This window comes from Brachionichthys hirsutus, unplaced genomic scaffold (genome assembly GCF_040956055.1).
Source record: "Brachionichthys hirsutus isolate HB-005 unplaced genomic scaffold, CSIRO-AGI_Bhir_v1 contig_131, whole genome shotgun sequence".
Lineage (NCBI taxonomy): Eukaryota > Metazoa > Chordata > Actinopteri > Lophiiformes > Brachionichthyidae > Brachionichthys > Brachionichthys hirsutus.
The window spans coordinates 908-21,087 of record NW_027180696.1 but is presented as its reverse complement, the minus strand read 5'-3'; the positions used below and the strand labels follow the sequence as shown (position 1 = coordinate 21,087).

General features: G+C 43.1%; 1 protein-coding gene across 1 annotated transcript; it reads right to left on the bottom strand.

Annotated features, from left to right (window-relative positions):
* Window positions 1-6,665: 6,665 nt before the first annotated feature.
* Window positions 6,666-18,334, bottom strand: LOC137916446 (D(3) dopamine receptor-like). Its single transcript, XM_068759468.1, has 7 exons — window positions 18,032-18,334; window positions 14,217-14,329; window positions 12,157-12,293; window positions 10,675-10,868; window positions 8,707-8,772; window positions 7,640-8,027; window positions 6,666-6,862 (listed from the first exon to the last, which is right to left on the bottom strand). The coding sequence occupies exons 1-7, from the start codon at window positions 18,314-18,316 to the stop codon at window positions 6,666-6,668; spliced, it is 1,380 nt and encodes a 459-aa protein (XP_068615569.1). The 5' UTR covers window positions 18,317-18,334.
* Window positions 18,335-20,180: the final 1,846 nt, after the last annotated feature.

Sequence of the window (20,180 nt, the reverse complement as noted above, 5' to 3'; positions counted from 1 at the left end):
TCACACATCGCCCACTGAGACTTCAGGATAACACGAGGAAGTGGAGGAACAAAAAAAAAAAACCTCTATCAGCTTGAACGACTCTCTATATAATCAAATATCCAAAAAAAGCAGCGCTAAATGGGCGCAGAAGTCTTTGTCCTTTATGTTTGGAGTTTTGGGAGGCTTGGAAACTTGGAAACTTTGATGCAGTGATGCTGCACCTGCAATGACTATATGAGGCCAAAATGTAAATTTGTCCAATACATTCCCATCAGCACCAACTGATCATTTAAATCTGACAGAAGTTGTTCAGCTGCACAAAAACGTCTAATTTTAATATCTTCTAATTGGACAGATATGTGAATCTGCAGGAATAAAAAAGGAAACTCCACGTTGTCCTGCTTTTTCAGAGCGAGAAACGACGATTGCCTCTTGTCATCAGGGGTCAGGGATCATTACCATGGAAACAGCTGCAAGTAACCCCCGAGAGCAGGTGGCTAACGCCCGTCTTTATTTTCCTGCAACTGTCTAACTCACTTATCAAAATATAAAAATATAACGATGACCTACTTAGACATAACTTTACGAAACAGCCGCTGAAGTTCACCTCTGAAAGCATGAAACTCGTGCGTTGCGTCACCGGTGACGTCTTCGTGAGCGCTTTAGGACTATTGTGTCTATTTTAACAGAGACTGTTGGGTCTGTGCTGAATCACGGCCCTGTGTTCTCGGTGACTTTGCATTTAGGTATTGCTGTGGTCGGTGATGCTGGAGCCAGCTGGGTCGGGGTTGTTATTTGTGACAATGGCGAGGTCAGACTCACAGTTTAGCTACAGGGGCAAAAGTACAGCTGGGCAAAGTCTGTCCTACTGAAAGGCCTGCATGGGCCCTCATTTATCAACCGTGCGTAGACAAGGCTCACCTGTTCTTAAATACGCTGCTCGTGCACATTGGGATCATTTGCATTCAGAAATGCCTTCAATTGACCATATATGGTAGCAGCACTCCCCTTAAAACTTCATTTGAACGGATTTATTTCTCGCCAATTGGACTAATCCAATTAGACATAACACACTCGGAGGCAAATAATTTCCTGCTCAGAAGGGAAATGGCACAAGATATTCATGATCATGTTACACACACACAATGAGGAATCAAACACAGCAAGAAGGTGCTGTGTTTGATTCCTCATGGTGTGGCGTTTGTACGTTCTCCCCGTGTCCGCATGGCGTTTCTTCTCTGGTTTCCTCCCACCTCCAAAAACACATGCAATTTAGGTGAAGTGATTATTCCAAAATTGTCCGTGGTGTGTGCGTGACTGGTTGTCTGTCTATGTGTGACCCCCACAATGCGTTTGGTACAGACTGTTTTTCCGACAGACCCTAGATATTCCATTGATGGTCAGTGTTAGAGTTTGAGGTGAAATCTTTTATCTACCGTACTCGTGTCCTGCAGTGTGAATAAAAGACGAAGGACGAGGACCCTGCCTTGAATCTCATTCATCTGCCTCCTATTTGTTTCCTTTGCCCTTCATTGTGCTCAAATTCTTTGTTTTGTGACAGTTTATTTATCTGTACTTGTTTTCCATTTCATTTCCATTTCCTCTTAACTCTTTCTCTCTCTCCTTGTTTCACGCTTTAAACTTTCCTTCATTTTTCCTCGTCATCTTTTCCTTCCTCTCAATGTGAAATACTAATCCCTAGAATATTAAACATAATACTCTTAGTTCTGAGGATATTAGATGAATCCACAGTTCTCTCTGAAGCTAAAAGAGATCAATAAGGTAGTCGAGGAAGAGGAGGGTTATCAATCTGCTCCGGTGAGCACCCCTCCATGCTTCGTCCCTCTGAAGCAAAACAAAATGCATCAACTGTTGCTTGGCCTTTGCGGTCTAATGCACAGTTAAGAATCAGAAGCTTTCCAGGGACGGCTTCGGAGAGAGAAACAGCCCACTCAAAATTTGGTCACCCTACTCCATCCAGCTTTACCTCACCGTAGCAACCACCGCTGCATTATCACCCAACAATCAATACATGATGGACAATGACAAAACACGCAAAGCAGGCAAAGCTGAATGATTTGAAGGACGACTGGATAAGAAAGCCTGATGCATTTGGGACTCAGTTTCTTGAGTCCCAAATGCAGAGAATCTCACTCAGCGGAGAGAATCAGAAGGAGCAAGGGGCAAATTGAAAAGTCTGATAGATAACAGAAAGGTCTGAGAGGCAATGGAGAGCATATGCGTATTAAGGTCAATGGCTGCATCCTGTTTTTGAAGGTGTGATTAAATAAATAAATTATGGCCAGAGCATCAGCTGTCTGCCTAGAAGGATGGCAAACACAGAAAATGTACAATTGGTCCTCATTATGGACCCTTATCGTCTGAACTAGTCTTTATGCAACCATTGCTTTGCTTCTCCTGCTTTCTCTCGCCTCACCAGTGCCCCCCCCCCCCCCCCCCCCCCATCATAATGAAAACCAATGTTTTCCCCCTCAGCCACTCGTACAGCGTGAGTCCGTCTTCCTTTCCGAGGTGGTGGGGGAGGGCTCGCTGTAATTGCTCAACAGATTGACAGAATAAGGGGAGCCCAGATCCTGAAAATTCAAAGTGAGAATGGTGTGGCCGTGCACAGAATGCATTACTTCATGCATGCCAAGTCCTTTATACATTATTGAATGTCTGCCTCTAAAGAGCGCTGCTTATCTGCAAAGTGCAATTTTGAAGGTACAGTACATCCACCAGATCAGATCAAATTATAATTTCATCGGCATAATTTCATATCTTAGAACTCATGAGAGTTCTGCAGGAGAGCAGGAGAACGATAAGCCTCTCCCACGTCCCCTTTTGCACATTACCATCGAGTATAGCGCCTCGGCTGGGACTGTCTGGCGGATAATAATCAAACGGCCATGATGTGACGGTGACTCTCAAGGGGTACAAGCGTTTGGCCTTTGATCTCTTTCTTAAGAGGGAATCTAAAGGAACATCCAAACGTAGCACTCACCCTGAAGACTTGGAGCAGGTCGGATAGGTGAGCCTTTGATTGTGATGAATGAGTGGCACGGCGGATTTATATGCTTGCGTAATAAATGTTGTGTGTGTGTGACTGCACAAAACCAGAGGGGAAAGCTGCTTGGGGAGTTAATCAGGTGAAGCCTGGTGACATGGACTGCAGGTTGGAGTCTTCATGCAGCATCTTGTCTTGAAATCTGTGTAAAATATCAGAAGAAATAAACCTTAAGAAAAAAGTCATAATTTAGCTTGATCAATGATTTTAATCTAGAATTCATTACAACTAACTACATCGAATCGGGCTGTGATCTCGAGCGCCTTCCACCCTATTTAAAATGGGCATCAGCGAAACGCACGAACGCCGTCCCATCGGGAGAACGGCGCTCTTCCTCTCGCCAACGCGTTGTCACAAGCCAGACAGGCAGACTTGTATTCACTGCTATGATAATCCAGCTAGTATGTGTTTCAGTCTTGTGGGGTTGGTTCCCTCTTGACTCGTGACCTCTGACCTGCGGCAGACTGTCAGCGAAGGCAAGGAGTGTGCACGCGATACTGGAGGACAGAGCAGGGAGGGTGATTATCACGCCCCCTTGACAACACTAGTGGGAGGAAAAATGTCGGAAGCATCGTGCAGCCAGCTCTGTCTGTAATCAACATCTTTATCCATCATCATTAACCACTGCTCAACAATGCAAGCGCCATCGCATCTGTTCGTCCACCCACTGGGATGCACAAGGCCATATTCATTAAGACAAGGGTAAGAAGCGGGAGCAGGCTGGCTAATTGTGCAGAAACATCAGTCATCTACTTGCCCTGCGTGTTTTGCCCCCTTCAGTCGTGAACATGCGGTGCAATGCACACTTTAGAAACTAAAAGCTGATGAGTGGAAAAAAACCACAGGAGTCTGACCATATCTGGGTAATTAAAGCAGCAGACGTCACTCATGCAAGAACCCTCTTCCTTCTGAGACCTGCTGATAAACATGCAAATGCTGCATCGCATCCATCTTTCCCTTTCCTCAGAGGAGTCAGTCCAACCGAGCGGGGAGAGCGGTGCAGCTTAACCTTCCATCGACCTTTCACTTATGGAAGGGCTTCTTCATTTGTGACCCCCCCCCCCCACACACACACTTACTGCTTGAAGTCATCAAACTTGGGTACGTCGCCGAGCAATTAACACTACTCCTAAATCTATCCTTCCATGATGCATGCAACCACATAAAATGTGCTGAGCCAAGCACATCTCATGCATTTCAAGATGGATGAGACCAAGTAGTGTTTGTCTACAGGCGTGTATCCAGAGAGAATGTTCAGGTGCATGATGTTCGCTCCTCACCGCACGGCTGAACCATTCTCACTTGTGTGACTTTTTTCATCCATGAAAAAGGATTTTCTTTGGTTGTGAAGATTCTTACCGTGGGTTTTTACGCTCTCCCCTTCCTCTTCTCAGCATCCCAGTTAGTTTCTTCCCACTCAGGTCATTTGTGTAACACAGTACAGGAGAGTGGCGTGACTGCAGGCCTTGATGAAGAATGTTGTTGCAAAGCGTAGGTTGTTCAAACAAAGGCCTTTTAAAACTTTAAATTCCTATAATTCCTGTTGTGTGCCTTGAAGTGTTTTAGAAGGACTCGAGCATGTATTTCTTCTTCAGTTACCTTTAAAAAAATAAAAAATAAAAATAATTTTATAAAGACTCTCTGGAACATTATAAGACATGAGGCTTTACTAGGAGCGAGTGAAGTTTCTATGAGCCATGCCACACCGCTGTAAAATATTTAATTCATCCTGCTAACAAACAGACAACAAAACCTCCCTGGTGGATAAGGTCATGGATCTCACTCATCCCCTTCAGGTTAAAAACATCAAATTTGCATACGAGGTGTCTTTTAATGTACAAATCGGATTACCATGAAATTGGGTGAGCATGTCGTGTATATGCTCCCAAAAGGATGACCTCTTTTTTTAAATTGATGACCGTGTAAACTTTTCCCTAACGGCAACTAATGGACAAACTTAATTTATTTTTGTCTCACTGCTGATAAAAATGCACGGAAACCTCCTCAGCACGTTTGATGCACTGAGCTTCATGCTATTGGATGTGATGAACACTGGAGACTCGGGTCCAGACAGTGGCTGATGGCTTTTGGGGACATTTAGCAGACATGCATATTCATTTAGAGAAAGAATGAATGTAATTAATGTTGCTTAATGACTGGGTGTATTCATTCATTCAGTCACTGAAATGCATCCATAATTAAACCTATCTTAAAATTCAATTAAACTCCAGCAGATCAAACACCTCCTCTGGTCGCGGCTGCATCTAAACCTCAGTCCGACTGTGGACACACACACACACACACACACACAGTGCGTCATTATCCTTAATCACAATGGAACAACACTGAGTTGACATAATGGCAAAACGTATGTGTAGATCGCTCTAATAGGAGTGTGTGAGATATTGGTTGAGGAAGCTTCACTGACCTCCTCTCTTTCTCTTTCTTCTCCTGAATCCAGATTAAACTACAGATAATCCTGATCCCGCCGTTATCGGGCCATCCTTGTCTTTTCAGACCATTTCTCTCCCGTTTGGATTTATTCCTTCCTACTCAGCTCTCCCATCTCCAGACTCGTTCATCTGTCTTCTTTACATTTTAAATCCTACCCCCACAGTATCCCACTCATTTATCCCAGTTCCTCTCATCCCTCCCACAAGTCAAGCAACTACAATAAATTTAGACTTTTTTGCTTTTTTTGGGGGGGGGGGCAACAGCTATGGATGAATGAGGTAGTATTTAGCAGCACAGCAGCAGCATTTCCCATGAGCACCACTGACTTGTATTGTAAAGATCTTCGTCTGGATATAACGCAAAAAAAAGCTACTTTTTTTAAATACACATTTTCACAAGATGCATCAGTTTTAAACAGGAAAAAGATTATCTTCCAAAGTTTGAATCCCACAATTCTTCCTTATGTTGAATGTCCAACAGGAACATTTGTTTTTTTTCGCTCTTCAATGAGTTCTTGTAGTTATTTCTTCCCTATTTCAAGCCTTTACCACATGGTATCAAGTCAAAAATGAAATTCTCTGAAGAAGAATGTCCTCTTGCATGTTTTTTTTTTGTCACAGACAGGATTGTCTGTGTGCTGAAAATAGCTTTCTCTGAATTTGCAGGGAATTGGATCACAGACAGAAGTAACTTTGTAGAATAGGCTCCCCCCCCCCCCACTCACATTTGAATTGGGTATTAACATTATGCATTATATTGAGACGAGAATTGTAAAGTTAAATTTCTTGCAGCTGCTTTAAAGCTCCGTCTTGGCTCCAAGGAGCTTCCAAATTTACATCATTTGAAAAGCAAATGCACTGTACAAGAAAGTCCATTATGTTGCGATCAATAAGTCTGTCTGCATGTAGGTACTGTAAGTCTTATGTGAGGAATAACTGTTCAAAAGGCGTCCCGGCCTTTTAACCCTTTAAAACTGCAAAAACAAACATGGATTGTACATAGAAATGGTCTTTTGTGCACACTAGAGTTTTTTCTTCTTCTCGCTCCGCCTTGCTGATGCTGTAAAACAGAGCAGGTTTGCTTTCCTTGACCCTGTTTACTAGATACAGCGTGACGGCTCAAGCTCATATTTCCATTTCCATTTCCTGGCGCGCCGTATCCTTCAGCAGCTGAGGATTTTAATGAAGGCCCGCCTGAATTCGATGTTGAAGGTGGTGTAGATAACGGGGTTGAGCGCACTGTTGACATAGCCCAGCCAGGTGAACGCGCCGTACAGCCCAGGAGGCACGTAGCATGTCCTGCAGTGGGTGTTCAGAATGTGCGTGACGAAGAATGGCAGCCAGCAGATGAGGAACACCCCTGGAGCAGCAGCCGGGGAGCAGGGAGGTGTGAAGGGGAACAAAAAATATCAGTAAACATGAGTGCGCTCGGCTAGTGCTTCCTGCAAAACCAGCAAATGGTGTATTCATATTACTTTAACAATTAGGATTTAAGAGTTTGAAGGGCGGCTTTTTAAAAACTTTTCCAAAACACAAACACAAGGGCAAATCTGCTTTCATCCTTTCAAATTGCCCCCCTACAATAAAAGGTGCAACAACAGGCGTAGTGAAGGACCAATTGAAATATTTTGGTTTCCCATTAACCTGTTATATCCACAGATAAGATGTGAATATCACCAGCAGCAGACATCAGGACACTTTATAGCTGTAATGCATGCACAGGGTTAGGGTTAAAGGCAAGCACGGTAATTGGGGTTACGACATCACAAAACTGGGAAGCAGGTGTGAAGAAGAGCAGAGCATCTCTGATCTGGAGGCAGTATAACGTAAGACACCTCTGATTACATGTCTGTCAGTGCGAGCTTCCCGGAGCCAACTTGACCAGGTTTAACGTGACCGGGCTGGTGTTGTGTCTGGATACACGCTGTAAACCAGAACCCTGCAGACTTCCCTGACATTACAGGATTTATTGTGGTTCTGTAAACCTGTTGGTGCCATCAAGGCCCGACGAGACCACGGTACAGGCGGCAGAAACGAGGCTAATGTTTGTATCTACGGCACAGAATGCATAAAGTGCCATCATGCTATATTAACATCACGTCCTCAGCTTCTCCCACTGAATACAGTCTCCACTCACCGAGCACAATGGCCAGCATCTGAGTGGCCTTCTTCTCCCGCGCATGCATGCTCCTGAATCTCGAATTGTTGATGTGAGAATGAAACGCCGGCCTTAGCGACGTGTGCGTTCGTCCGTTGGACAGATCCTTCACCTCGCAGCTCATCCTCACAGGAGGGTGTTGGTTCTTGCTCCCGTCAGCCACCTCCACCTCCTCCTCCTCCTCCTCTCGCTCCTGCTCCAAATCCAGCTCCGTGCGCCCGCAGGTGGCATGGCTGATGCTGCAGCAGTTGTGCATGTCCACCGGGGGCAGCACAAAGTTCTCCACAGGTCCCGTCTTCGGCCGTTTGCGCCACAGGCAGCCCGACAACAGGCCGGGCTCGGAGGGACCTGAAGGCTCGACACTCTGCTGTGAGATGCAAGTAGAACCAGGACACACATGTAATAGCATAGCAACATAAATACAGAAATGGTGCCAGACTTTTAAAATAAAATATTACAAATATTACAAGCTGAGTGGTATTCTAGTAATAATAATATTATTAATAATAATAAGGCACGAGTACGATTTAATTGAACGCAGTATTGTTTTACAGCTTCTTTATTGCCTCTTACAGCTCCTTGGAGTACTAGTATGAAGTTTAAGGTGTGGGATATATTTTCCACCAAGTCCAGAAACATATTTTTGGTCATGTCCTCTTACTCACAGACTCATCTCTTCACTCATTTCCTGTAGGAGATTGTTATTCCCTACACGTTTATGAGATGGAAATTTTGGAGGCATTGCGGTGCATCATCCACCAACCTTGCTGAAGAAAAAAAAAAAAAGCCATGGTTTGGAATGACAATTTTTCAGCTCATGCTTTGAGCCTCGGGCTGTGACAATAGCAGAATGGGGAAAAAAAGTCACACATACATGAACACACACACAAAAAAGTATATATAAAAAAAAGCTTCTAAAACCGCCCTGCCTGCTGCCACGTGACAACCTGACGCCATGTTCAATACAGAGAGCTAGTCAGACATTAGGCTGTCAAAGTCACGACGTTCCCACGTACCTGGTACCTTTAGTTTAAAATAACACCCACCACTTTAATCCTTATAGGCGACAGGTCTCGCTTCGCCTTGGGAGTCTCCTCCTGCAGACATGTCTCCTACGGGAGCAGAGGGAAAATCATTTTAAAATATAAAGAAAAAATGGTCATATCTATCTACATATAGTGATCAGTATGTTTATTTCGATCAATACCCGTATTATTTTATTTTTGATTTATTTCTTGTTATTTATGCTGTTGACATAATATAATTTCAGACCCTAATATCTTGCAACGCTGAAATAAATGACAGATGTGACCCCAGAATTTGCTTCTACACCCAGATCTGCCTCGATATAAAGTCATCCCTTTAACACAAAACTTCATTCAAACATCACCAAAAATCTTTTAGAGATATCTTGCAGGCAAATAAATAAATAAAAACAACAACAAAAAAATGAACAGGACCCTTCACTTCTCTAGTCCACCTCTCCAAAATCTTTTGTTGGAATCAGGTCTATAGTTTTTGCATAATTAGGGAAAATATATATTTAAAAAAAAAAAACACCTTTGGCAATGTTAAACAATGTGAGAAACAACCTCCTGGATTCATCCCTATATGTTGATCCACTCCAATTCTTAGCTCAAGTACTGTCGTTTTTACATATTCCTGCAGACAAACAAACAAACGGAACAATTTACCATCCAAATGCAGGTGAAATTGAAACCTCATCAGTGAAAGTAATAAATATAGAATTTTAAAAGGTTTTGCTGTGCAGCTAGATTCAAGCTCATACATGAGCTGCATTCGAATCAATGATTTAGTCAGTCCTATTTTTCATTATTTCAAACACTGGGCTCGATCCCAACCAGTTCTCAGCAGCTGCTTAAAAAGTCAACTGTGACATTACTTACAATGAAGGGAATGAATTACTACACATTCACTCAAGAGGCTCCCGGACTCTCCAAATCAATCTATCGATTACAATTATCTCAGTGTTTAGTAGGGTGGATACAGGTAGGACATGCCCTGATGTGTCTTTTCCCACTATAGAAAGATAAAAACGAAAGATAGAATGAACTGGAGCGATGTATGAAACTTACTGCAAGTTGAAAACTGAATTCAGGCTTGTACTGTAATGAAATAAAGGCCATCGTCGCCCTCTACACAAAATCAGTTATAGTGACACGATTTGGACGTCAAAGGACTTTACTGAGGCCTTCTGGGAAAGTTATTTAATTTTGTATAAATGAAGTTCTCATGAACGATTACCATTTTCATTTTAACATTCTTAAAGAATATCTTCAGTTTTACAGGGACAGGCGTTTCAGCTGCTTATAAACAGCGATTTACAATTACAATGTCATCTTTGACCTTGGAACATCCTAAAAATGAACTGTGGCAAAAACCGGACAAAGTTTATCTACTGTTGGCTCAAAGTAATATTCCTCTGAGTCATCGGATTTGTCCTCTGAACGCTTTCGCCTGTGACTCAGGGTTACGGTTAGACAATGTTATTTTAGCAAAATAGTTTTTACTCTGACCTTTTTTACTTTTTCTCACAATGGCAGTTTATTTTTTATATTATGTTGGAATAATTCAAGGACTTTTTGAAAGTGAGGTATTTCTGCTTAAAAAGAAAAGGACAGGCGAACGCATTAAAAGCAAAGCCAAATATCATTTTATTATAATGATGCACAATGCGAATGAATTCAAATGAGGGATGGAGACTGAATCCATATTGCATGTAAAAATATAAAAATGTTAATTCGCTTATTAGGAGCTAAGAAATATTTGCACTCTTCTGAGCTTCACTGTAATCATATAAATATTTTATATTATTAGATGTAAATAAGTTTATGATATATCTGTATATATGCTTTTAGTTTATTGTTAATTTTGACAAATGCAAATATCATGCTAAACTCCAGCCACAACCTGGCAACCCAAACAGCAACAGCGTCTTCCAGTGGTTGGTTAATCAATGGGCGTATGATGGAAACAGAAATAAGGTGTCTCACGGCAGATGGTGGGGTGGAGCCTGGCTGCACCTTTCCACTGGCCTGGCCAAACGTGATCCTCTTCCGCCTCATCCTGAGGAAGATGTAGATCCGGATGTAGACCAGCAGAGTGACAATAAACGGCAGGTAGAAGGACACCACCGACGAGTAAACGACAAAGTCCGGGTTGGAGATGGAGCACACCGTGGGGTCATCTGCAGCGAAAGAAATGCAGATAGGAGGCCGGGAGGTCGACGCGATTCACAGCTGACAACCTTAAAGTGCGCCGTTCTGAATATAATCTCCACGGCTTGACTCGTAGTCCGCACGCGTCGACTCACATCGCTGACTGTTAAACTGCATGGAAGGCTGATTGATAATAATTATGCTATGGATTGGAATAGGATGTACGTATTATTCAATCAAAATCCCAGAGTCCTAGATCCATCCAGAGAGCTGATTAAAGATGTCAGTGGCATGAACAAATGTAAGTGATTTGCCTCTCCCTGGATGCCCCTCCAGATCAATATCACACACCTCAATACACAGAGAGATTGAAACAAGGAGCGACAGATACAATCTCTGTCGGCACACACTCCAAACCAACAACGGTTCCTACACACATTTGCCTCATTTGTTTTGGCACGTTTGCAATATTTTTTCTGTCAAAATTCTATTTGGCCGTGATCTTATGGTTTTGGTCTCTTCTCCCAATGTTCCTGTTTAATTTCACCATAACAAACAATTGGATTCCCAAACTAATGCTTCTCTCTCTCCACCATGTATGGCTAATGCTCATTGTTACGCTTCTGCTGCTTCTTATTGAAATTAAAATAGCTCTTCTTGTTTTGTTTTTTTGTAATTCTGTGTTTTCTTGTTTGTTGTTTGAATGAATGAGGAAGATGTGATTTGGCAGCACATCTTTTTTGTGACTTAAAACACGAACGATCCAAATGGCTTCACAGATTTACAGAATATTACATCATCTCTCTACCTATACAGAAACTTAATTTCACAAGAATCCAGTGCATGTAACTAAGAAATAAAATGTTGTTCTTATATTGATACATTTTGACAGAAACAGCAGAACGACTCACAGAATGTTGCTTCTACAGAGAATAAATACGCTACTGTGAAATGTGCCAATTCAGTTTTACATGTTTTAATGGATCTTTGCCTCTCTGTTGATGTGCCAGTTCTCATCTTCACTGCTGATAGTCTCAATACTAAAGACACAATCATAGAAGACATTATACAAAAATCCACACGCTCAGTATTGCAATCTCGCCATGTGTAGCAAATTGACTCTGAACAGCTAAATTGGCTGCTGCACCTTTAAAATCCTCTTTGATTTGTTTTGCTGTCCCACTGCTGACGCCAAACAGCAAATTCACTGAATATATTTCACAGAAAATCCTAAACCTCATGCCCCATCCTGCAAAAAAATAGACTCTTCAATGCACCGAGGCAAAAGAAAGAAGAACGTTTTTTTTCTCCCCTGACCTGTGGTGTTGAAACCAAACAGCAGGGGAGAGGAGACGGCGAAGGCCAGGACCCACACGGTGGCGATCATTGTGAAAACTCTCTTCCTGGAGCGATGGGTGGTGTTGTACAGGACGGGCATCACCACTGCAGTGTACCTGCGGATGCAGACAGAGGCAGTCTGCTCAGAGGATAGATGGCAGCATTTGAATGAAGCGTCCAGTAAAATGGAATAAGTAAATACATAAACAAACTGCAGAGAGAAAACAGATAATAACAAAACACAAACACCAACAATATGGCAGAAAAATAAATAAATAGTGGAGATTCAAATGAAGGGTTAACAGTGGTCAGAAGAAGCAGCAATCCTATTTGGACCTTGACCCAGAATGGATGTGATGTTATGCTGTTTGGAGCCTCCTCTGAGGTGAATCCTGGAACGTAAAAGTTCAGTCAAAACACTATTTTCTCCCCAATTCTCCCTGCCTTTACCCCTCTGCTCTCTGCCTTTACCCCTCTGCGCTCTGTCTTTACCCCTCTGCCTTTACCCCTCTGCTCTCTGCCTTTACCCCTCTGCACTCTACCTTTACCCCTCTGCTCTCTACCTTTACCCCTCTGTCGTGTCGCTGTCTGGTTAAATAAAACACTGATGGGAAAGTGAAGTGGCCAAAAGCATTTTACATGATATATATATATATTGATCGAGTGCAGCTTTAAGTTACACGGCTAGTTGAGGATAAAAATGCGAATCCTCTGCTCTGAGTCGCTGCTCAGAATCTGTATCTATGCTGTGAATACATCCACAATTTTGTATTTCACCCTGAAATTGGATGCAAAATCTTTCTTCCGGGGTAGATCTGTGAACAGACCGGCTCCTCCCGTAATTTAAGATGACCGGTCTTCCCTGTTATCACAGCAACAATTGGTCTGAACCTTTAAACAAACAGAGCCGTGACAAAGATCAATGACACAGCATGCCTCCGGTCCTCCTCTTTAATATGGCACCTCACAAACCGTGTGATACTGAAGCAGTCGTCTAATAATCAATCACAGCGCACTGGAGGGCTCGACAGAACTTTACAGATATACTCACAGCAAAAAAAAACACTGCAGGTCAAACTTATGCAAGCAGGCATGGAAGCATGTGCAATAAAAAAAAAAGATGCACAACGCTAAATACAATTTTCATCCCAGTCTGATTAAACTCTTGCCCTGTGGCAAAATTTGTGCATGAATTTAAGGAATGTGCCATTAAGGCCCGCTCCTGGCTGCAGGATCTATGGTGTTGAATTTGTGGTGCCTTAAACTTGCAAAAACACAACATTGATCACCAACTTTAGAATTGGTTTTGGACATTTATTAAATTTGTTATCCTGTTGCACAAATTACTTGCAAATTTTCAACCTAATCAGATTAACAAAAGGCAAACAGAGCTCAGTGCCCTGTTAATAATTAGAACATTATGAAAGAAGAAATGAAGATTTAGCAAATTCGGAAAGTAATTATCAGAACATGTTAGAGGAAGACTTCCTCCCCACACATGCAAACATGCAAACACCTTAAGCTGCTCTCACAGACTTGATTACTTTGATATAGTTGAACTCTTGATGCCTGCAGGTTGTAAGTTCAAAAACTCCAGAGAACTATCAAATATTAACCATGACACAAGAAGAAAACCAAGCAAATGAATAATGCAAACACGAGATGCACATCCACAGTAAGAGCTCACAGTCATGGCATGGCATGGCTCCTCCTGCATTAGTGCAGACAAATGTACAGCAGTCAGATCCGAGAGAACCAAGGCCATCGAATCGAAGCACGCAGCTCACCAACTCTTCATCTCAAGCTCCACCTCATTGTGTCGCATCCTGTCACTTGCTGATGCTCGCAGGTTGTTCGCCTCACCTCGTCAAATTTCAAAAACATCCGAGGGAAAGAAACTATTACCAGGAAGTAGGGAAATCTCACATGGAGGACATTCATATCGGCGCGGCCATGGCAACATGTCGCATACAATGAGGGAAGCAAGCAGGTAAAACGCACACAAGCACGCACACACGCACACACACACGCACGCTCACCTGTCAATGCTGATAGCACACAGGTTGAGGATACTGGCGGTGCACATCATCACATCCAGCGTGACGAAGATGTTACAGTAGAGCCGGCTGAAAAGCCACGCACCGCCGACCACCTGTGCGGGACAGACAGGCAAATTAACAATGCGCTCCCTCCTTTGCCGTGAAGTGTGAACAACCCATTGACTTCACACATGAACAAACACTTGTGTGTGTGTGTGTGTGTGTGTGACACTAGGGTACAGAGACGGAAAAGTGTGCACCTGGAGATAACTTATGTGCTCTTCAATCAGGAAGTGTAAAGGTTCCGCTCACATCGCACTCTGCGTATCGAACGTGGAAGTGTTTAACAGTCGAAGAAATGTGTCAGACAATTATTCCCAAGGGACTTTCAACTCCCTGTGAGGACTCGAGCGCAAGGCTAAAGCAATACCACCTGGAAACAAATCCCCAAAAGCAGAGCCATCCTCAAACCGGCAGCCTTTACACGCCGGCTCCCACAATGGCAACAACTGCCAGAAAAAAGATAAATGGAATTCAACCGCCTGAATCGCTTAAATCCGATATGGGAATTCACATCTACCGGCAGACTGATGGGAATGAGTGCAGCCAAACACACAAAGGCACAAACAGACAGCAATCTCCTCGAAGCCCGCTGACATTTCTCTTTTCACACCACCTCATTTGGCCTCGTATCCATGCATGGTAATCCTGCACTTGAAGGAACTTTCCACCGATTGCACACATAAAAAAAAATCTGTTTGCCCATCACGGTCGATGCCACTCAGTCTGTGGAAATGGCTGTATAATGTTTCCTGTGGCTCAAGCTGGGAGCTTTTTTCAATTCCCAGAAAAAAAAAGCGCCCCGACATCATCGGGGTCATTTCATTTTGCGTTTTCCCGTGACGTGTTTTTTAATGAACGCGTGCCACAAATTGGGAGCACTGACGTTTAAAAAACGAGTGTTTAACGGGCGGGGAGGGTGCAATCGGTTAAAAGTGTAGAAGCGAGCATTGATCCAGGGGACCGTTCTCCATTTCCTTACTCCATACCGTTTCTAAGTACATGGTGCGTTCACAGTCGGGACGCTTACTGACAAGTCCTGGGGTCATGAATGTGAGTTCTTTTCTGAGAAGGAAGCATATTTTGGAGACGCTCTCATTCCACTTATTAAAGACACAGTAACAAGACATTTAACAGCAATGACTTTTGGACTTGTCAAACATTCAAATCTTGGTTAGTTTCAGGCATTGATATCTGATTTCATGCTGCATAACATTGGCCTAGTTTATGGAATTGGGACATGGTGGATGGATGATAGCCAGTATAACTCTGCCTCAGTTGCACCAACTCTGACCATCCCGTTTTAAATCCTCCTTCCAAATCCTTTTACTCTTGTCAACACTCGGAACTGAATTCCTGCAGGGCGACTTTAATTTTCAGTTTCAAAGGCGTGAAAACCAAGAAATGTCCTTTTTTTTTTTATTCGGTATGCCACTATCTCCATTTATATCTCTGCAGGGACCCGTTCTTTTCAGAAATGACACCAGTAAAGTCGACAACATGCATGAACAAACACACAGACACTGAGGCGAGCGTGCGAATGCATCGTACGGGGATACGATGGCAACTTCGCAGAGCCATGCAGAAATCCATATTTTCACAGCAGTGACATCTGCTCATTCAAACAGTTTAAACTGCTTTACAAAAGGGATTTTGTTTTTTTGGTGGGGTATTCTTGGCAATGGTGAACCAGGTACAGGCACAGCCAACAATGATTCACGTCACCAACTCAACATTTGTATGACTGAATCTCTCATTTTCTCTCAGAAATCACGCAACACAAGCGGATCTGTTTCTGCAGACGTGTCACACATTTCCTGAGGAACGGAGACACCGAGCAGGAGGAAGTAGGGAAAGCGAGCACCCAGTTATTGATGACATCGATGCCATATATTAACTGCACCATTCAGAGAATAGGCGTCAAATCTTTTTTTCCTCTGATTGACCTGCCATTGGAATCGTTCAGACCAAACATTCAGCAGCAGCCTGGCTCCTGGGTAAACTTATCTGGGAAAGATATCTTCCAGGTGTGATATACACCTGCCCTTGAAACACAGACTCCAAAACTTCAAATATGTTTTTGTACTTCAGTTATTGTCGAGCATTACCTAACTGCAGCGTGTCATCATTACTGCCTACCTTTCTGTCATTGTGTGTAACAAAGCTCCAAATGAACCTCATCTCCTTTCCTCTCCGACTGCAACTCCGTCTTTGTTGCAGAAGTTCACTTTGTCTTCCTCCTCACAACTGCCTGTCGATTTTCCTTTCACTGCTGCCAAGCATCGTTTCAATCTCTTCCACGTCCTCTGCCTATCTCCATTGTCTTATCATTCTTCGCTTTAGAGCTCCTGATCAATGATTCCCCACTTGAGGTACTTAATACTACAGGGGATAGATTTGCAGTTGCCACCATGGGAGTAGATTCAATTGAAATAAAAATTGTACGGTACGTTGGCAGTTTAAAAAAACAACAAAAACAAATGAATGGTAGTGTGACAGAAATAAAGTCAAGTCAATTTTATTTGCAGAGCGCCAAATCACAGAAGTTATGGCAAAGAAAAAAAAATGTTTTAAAGTAATTATGCATGATTTCCAAAAATAAAATAACTGGGTAAAAATAATGTTTAAATAGTACCTAAAAGTAGTAAACTAAAAAGAACTTGAACAATTCCATGACTGAATTTACATGATCTCAGCTACTCCTTGGTAGTAATCCCATTACTGTGCGCTCTGGCATTTTAAATGTTGCCTCCCATCAAATATATTATTTAATATCTCAAGATCCAGTGCTTGAAGTTCATGAACTGACCGTGTCAGGCTGTTGAAGGACGTGAACAATCTGCATTCATTCTCAAAATGTAACAGATCCACTCGTACAGCAACACCTTCACAGCGTTTCAAGCAACACAGCAGACGGACAGACAAACAAACAAACAAACAGAATCTCCAACTCTAGTTGGGCGGAGGTAATTGAAGGTCGAAAGGTTGAATAAATGGTTGGAAAAGAAGATGAACTATAGTGACTGTGACTAATCTAAATAGTTAACTGCTGTATAAACAAGCCACTAACAGTAGAAACTGTTAATAAAATGAATGGTGGAAATAGTTAACTAGTGAATACATCATTTAAATAGTTGGCTTATGTTTAAACCATGAATTTAGACTACCCACCTTCTACCATATTAAAAATGCATCTCCCTGTGCGCCCTGCTCTAGTTCCACAGCACTATTCCAATTCCTCATCAGCGCTTGACTCGTTTATTATCAGTTAAATCCACGCAGTGTTTCCACCCATACCTCGCGCCCAGGTGGATGCTCAGCGAGCAGACATGCCACTAATATTAGCTTGAATCCCAAATGCCAGCGAGGCGATTCAAAGCGGGTCAAAAAACTGACACCACAAAGAGCCTTGAGCAAATCATATTTCCATAAGAAGGCAAACAGGAAAGCATGAGACTGAAAACGGAGCGACGTGAAATAAAGAGGGGCGTTAGCAATGAAGCAAAAAGGAATGAAGGGAGAGGCTGCAGCTGCATATTAATGAACACTACTTAGCACTTTATATGATGTTATTAATTTAGTTTGATTCGATGAAGTGATATCTTAGCTGGATAGCTACCTTGCTGGCATTGCTCCTCAGATTTATACCACTTATCAATTATAGACCAATGCTTTGTTTGCAGGAACGGTGACAGATGATTCTGATGCCTTTTGCCTTTGGTGAAATTCTAAACACCCTGCCCTCCCCTCCTCACCTCAAGGTACACAGCCCAGGGCATGACCAGAGAGGCCACCAATAGGTCGGCCACAGCCAGGCTGACCACCAGGTAGTTTGTGGTCGTCTGGAGGGAACGCTCCCTCAACACAGCCAGACACACGAGCACGTTCCCAAAGACGATGGCCAGGATGAGCAGGGAGTACAGCATGGCGTAGTAGTGACGCTCATCCGTCCCAGATGCCTCTGAGCTCTCATTCCTGTCGTCCCATCCGAGACCGTCTGATTCATTCCAAAGCTGCTCTGTGCTGCTAAACGCCGCCATGGAGGCGTCCCGTTGGCATGGGAGATGAGACGCTTGGCACACCTACCAATGGAAGAGAGCATAGTTTGGTCACATGCATTTCTCTCATTTGTCCGATCAAAATGCAGTTCATGAACCATCATCAAGGCCATTTCGGGTGAGGTGCCTTCTGGGAAAGAGCCCCCTGGTTCCAGACAGAAGTGAAAAGCACCCCGCCCCGCTTGCTGTACAGGAACTGCTGTTTAATTTGTTCCTGCTAAATTAAAAATGGAACCTCATATTGATGCCTCTGGTAGATAAAGATCTTTGGCTCCGACTTGACTCCATAAATCCCCGGTTGGAAGTCATACACTTAAGAGCAAACTTCATCGATAATGGAATGCACTTGTGATCTTTCAAGTCAGACTTCCATATGTATTGTCAAGCAGCTAACAAAAACAGGAGCTCCAATGCAGAGACGGTAACTTTAATGAGCGGCTGGCAGTTTGCCTTTGAGCAGTGTCAGCTATAGGTTGGCTCATCAGGGAGGGGTAATAAGTCAGAGCTTCCATCCTGAGAGGTCCGTTTGGCTCTGGTCCCGGGCTCTCCTCCATCCTTCCTCTCTATTATTCCCAAACTCCCTATCGGGGCCCGGATCCAATGACTGCCCCGTGATGATGCGTTCACCTGTGTTAGGTGTTAAAACAAACTGACCCAACGCCTCCTTTTCATTTGTGCAACACAAGACAGGAGGTAGAGAAAGGAAGTCCATATTTAGATCTGGGGGCTTTTAAAGATTTTCTCAGTCTATAATTCCACTCAGTTCCTCTGGGGCTCAAGTATCATATGATTATCTACCAAATAATCTGGAGAGGCAAATAGAAAAACAGTCACTGATACCGGGAGGACACCAGTTTGACACAGAGTTCCTACAAAATAAGGCGTGGAAGGTCTTGAGGAAACAAACCGTGTTAACGCACACATGAATTTTTAATCGCCCGCAAAGATTTCTAACTAACTTCTGTCCTCGTTTTTTGTTTGTCAGACCACTGACTATTAACTATACCTCAATCAGGGTTAATGTGCAAGAGTCATTCAAGTGTGGAAAATAAGCATCAATGATTTTACTACATCACACACACACTAAAACTTTGTCATATTGTCAAAAATACAAAATCAATCTGATCAATCAGATTTTTTAAAATTACTTCTTACGCAAGGAAGTCAGACCTGGATGAAAAATGTAATTAAACCCGTGATGGCGCACCTTATCAGTCTTCACAATCACGCTGATTGGAACATTGGGCTCGAATGGAGTTCACTTACACAAATAACTAATTGGGCAAAACCCCCAAAAACGTCATCATTTGAGTACAAGCAGAATAAAACAATCAGCAAAAAGGAGCAGCAGTTAGAAACGAAACTATTTCAGGCAAACATCTGCGTAAAAACCAAAAACGTAACGCATGAACGGGAGTTTTACATACCGTTTACGGTTCCCCAGTGAAGAATTCATCAGATGCCATCGAGGAAAAGCGGCATCCGTGTCAAAAGTTGTCCGGTCTGGCAATCGCGTCCAGGTCGGAGAGGCGAGCAGCGCTCGGTGCCATTACGCACAGCCAAATGTGAGAAGCTCTCAGAAACGAACCCTCAGCAACTTCGACTGTCTTCCCACGACGCTGCGTGTACGTGACTGTTTGGCGACAGGTAAACACGCGCTGCGCGTGGCGCTTTGCTTCTGCCGCCGAACCAGAGGCGCGCGTAGCGGCCGACTTGACATCAGGCGTCTCCTTTTACGCGCGGTTCGAAGCCGTGGGAAATCGAGGCGACTTGTTATTTCATGGAGCATATATTTTAGATTCCCCTGAAATTATTTATACCTCACTTTGCTGGAAATGACATTTGC

Excerpts from the sequence above, each read along its gene's own strand:
- LOC137916446 (XM_068759468.1), bottom strand. The coding sequence starts at position 18,316 with ATGGCGGCGTTTAGCAGCACAGAGCAGCTTTGGAATGAATCAGACGGT. Across the intron at positions 14,330-18,031 it reads CCTGGGCTGTGTACCTTGAG|GTGGTCGGCGGTGCGTGGCT; the intron begins GTGAGGAGGGGA and ends TGTCCCGCACAG. Across the intron at positions 12,294-14,216 it reads TGTGCTATCAGCATTGACAG|GTACACTGCAGTGGTGATGC; the intron begins GTGAGCGTGCGT and ends CTGCATCCGCAG.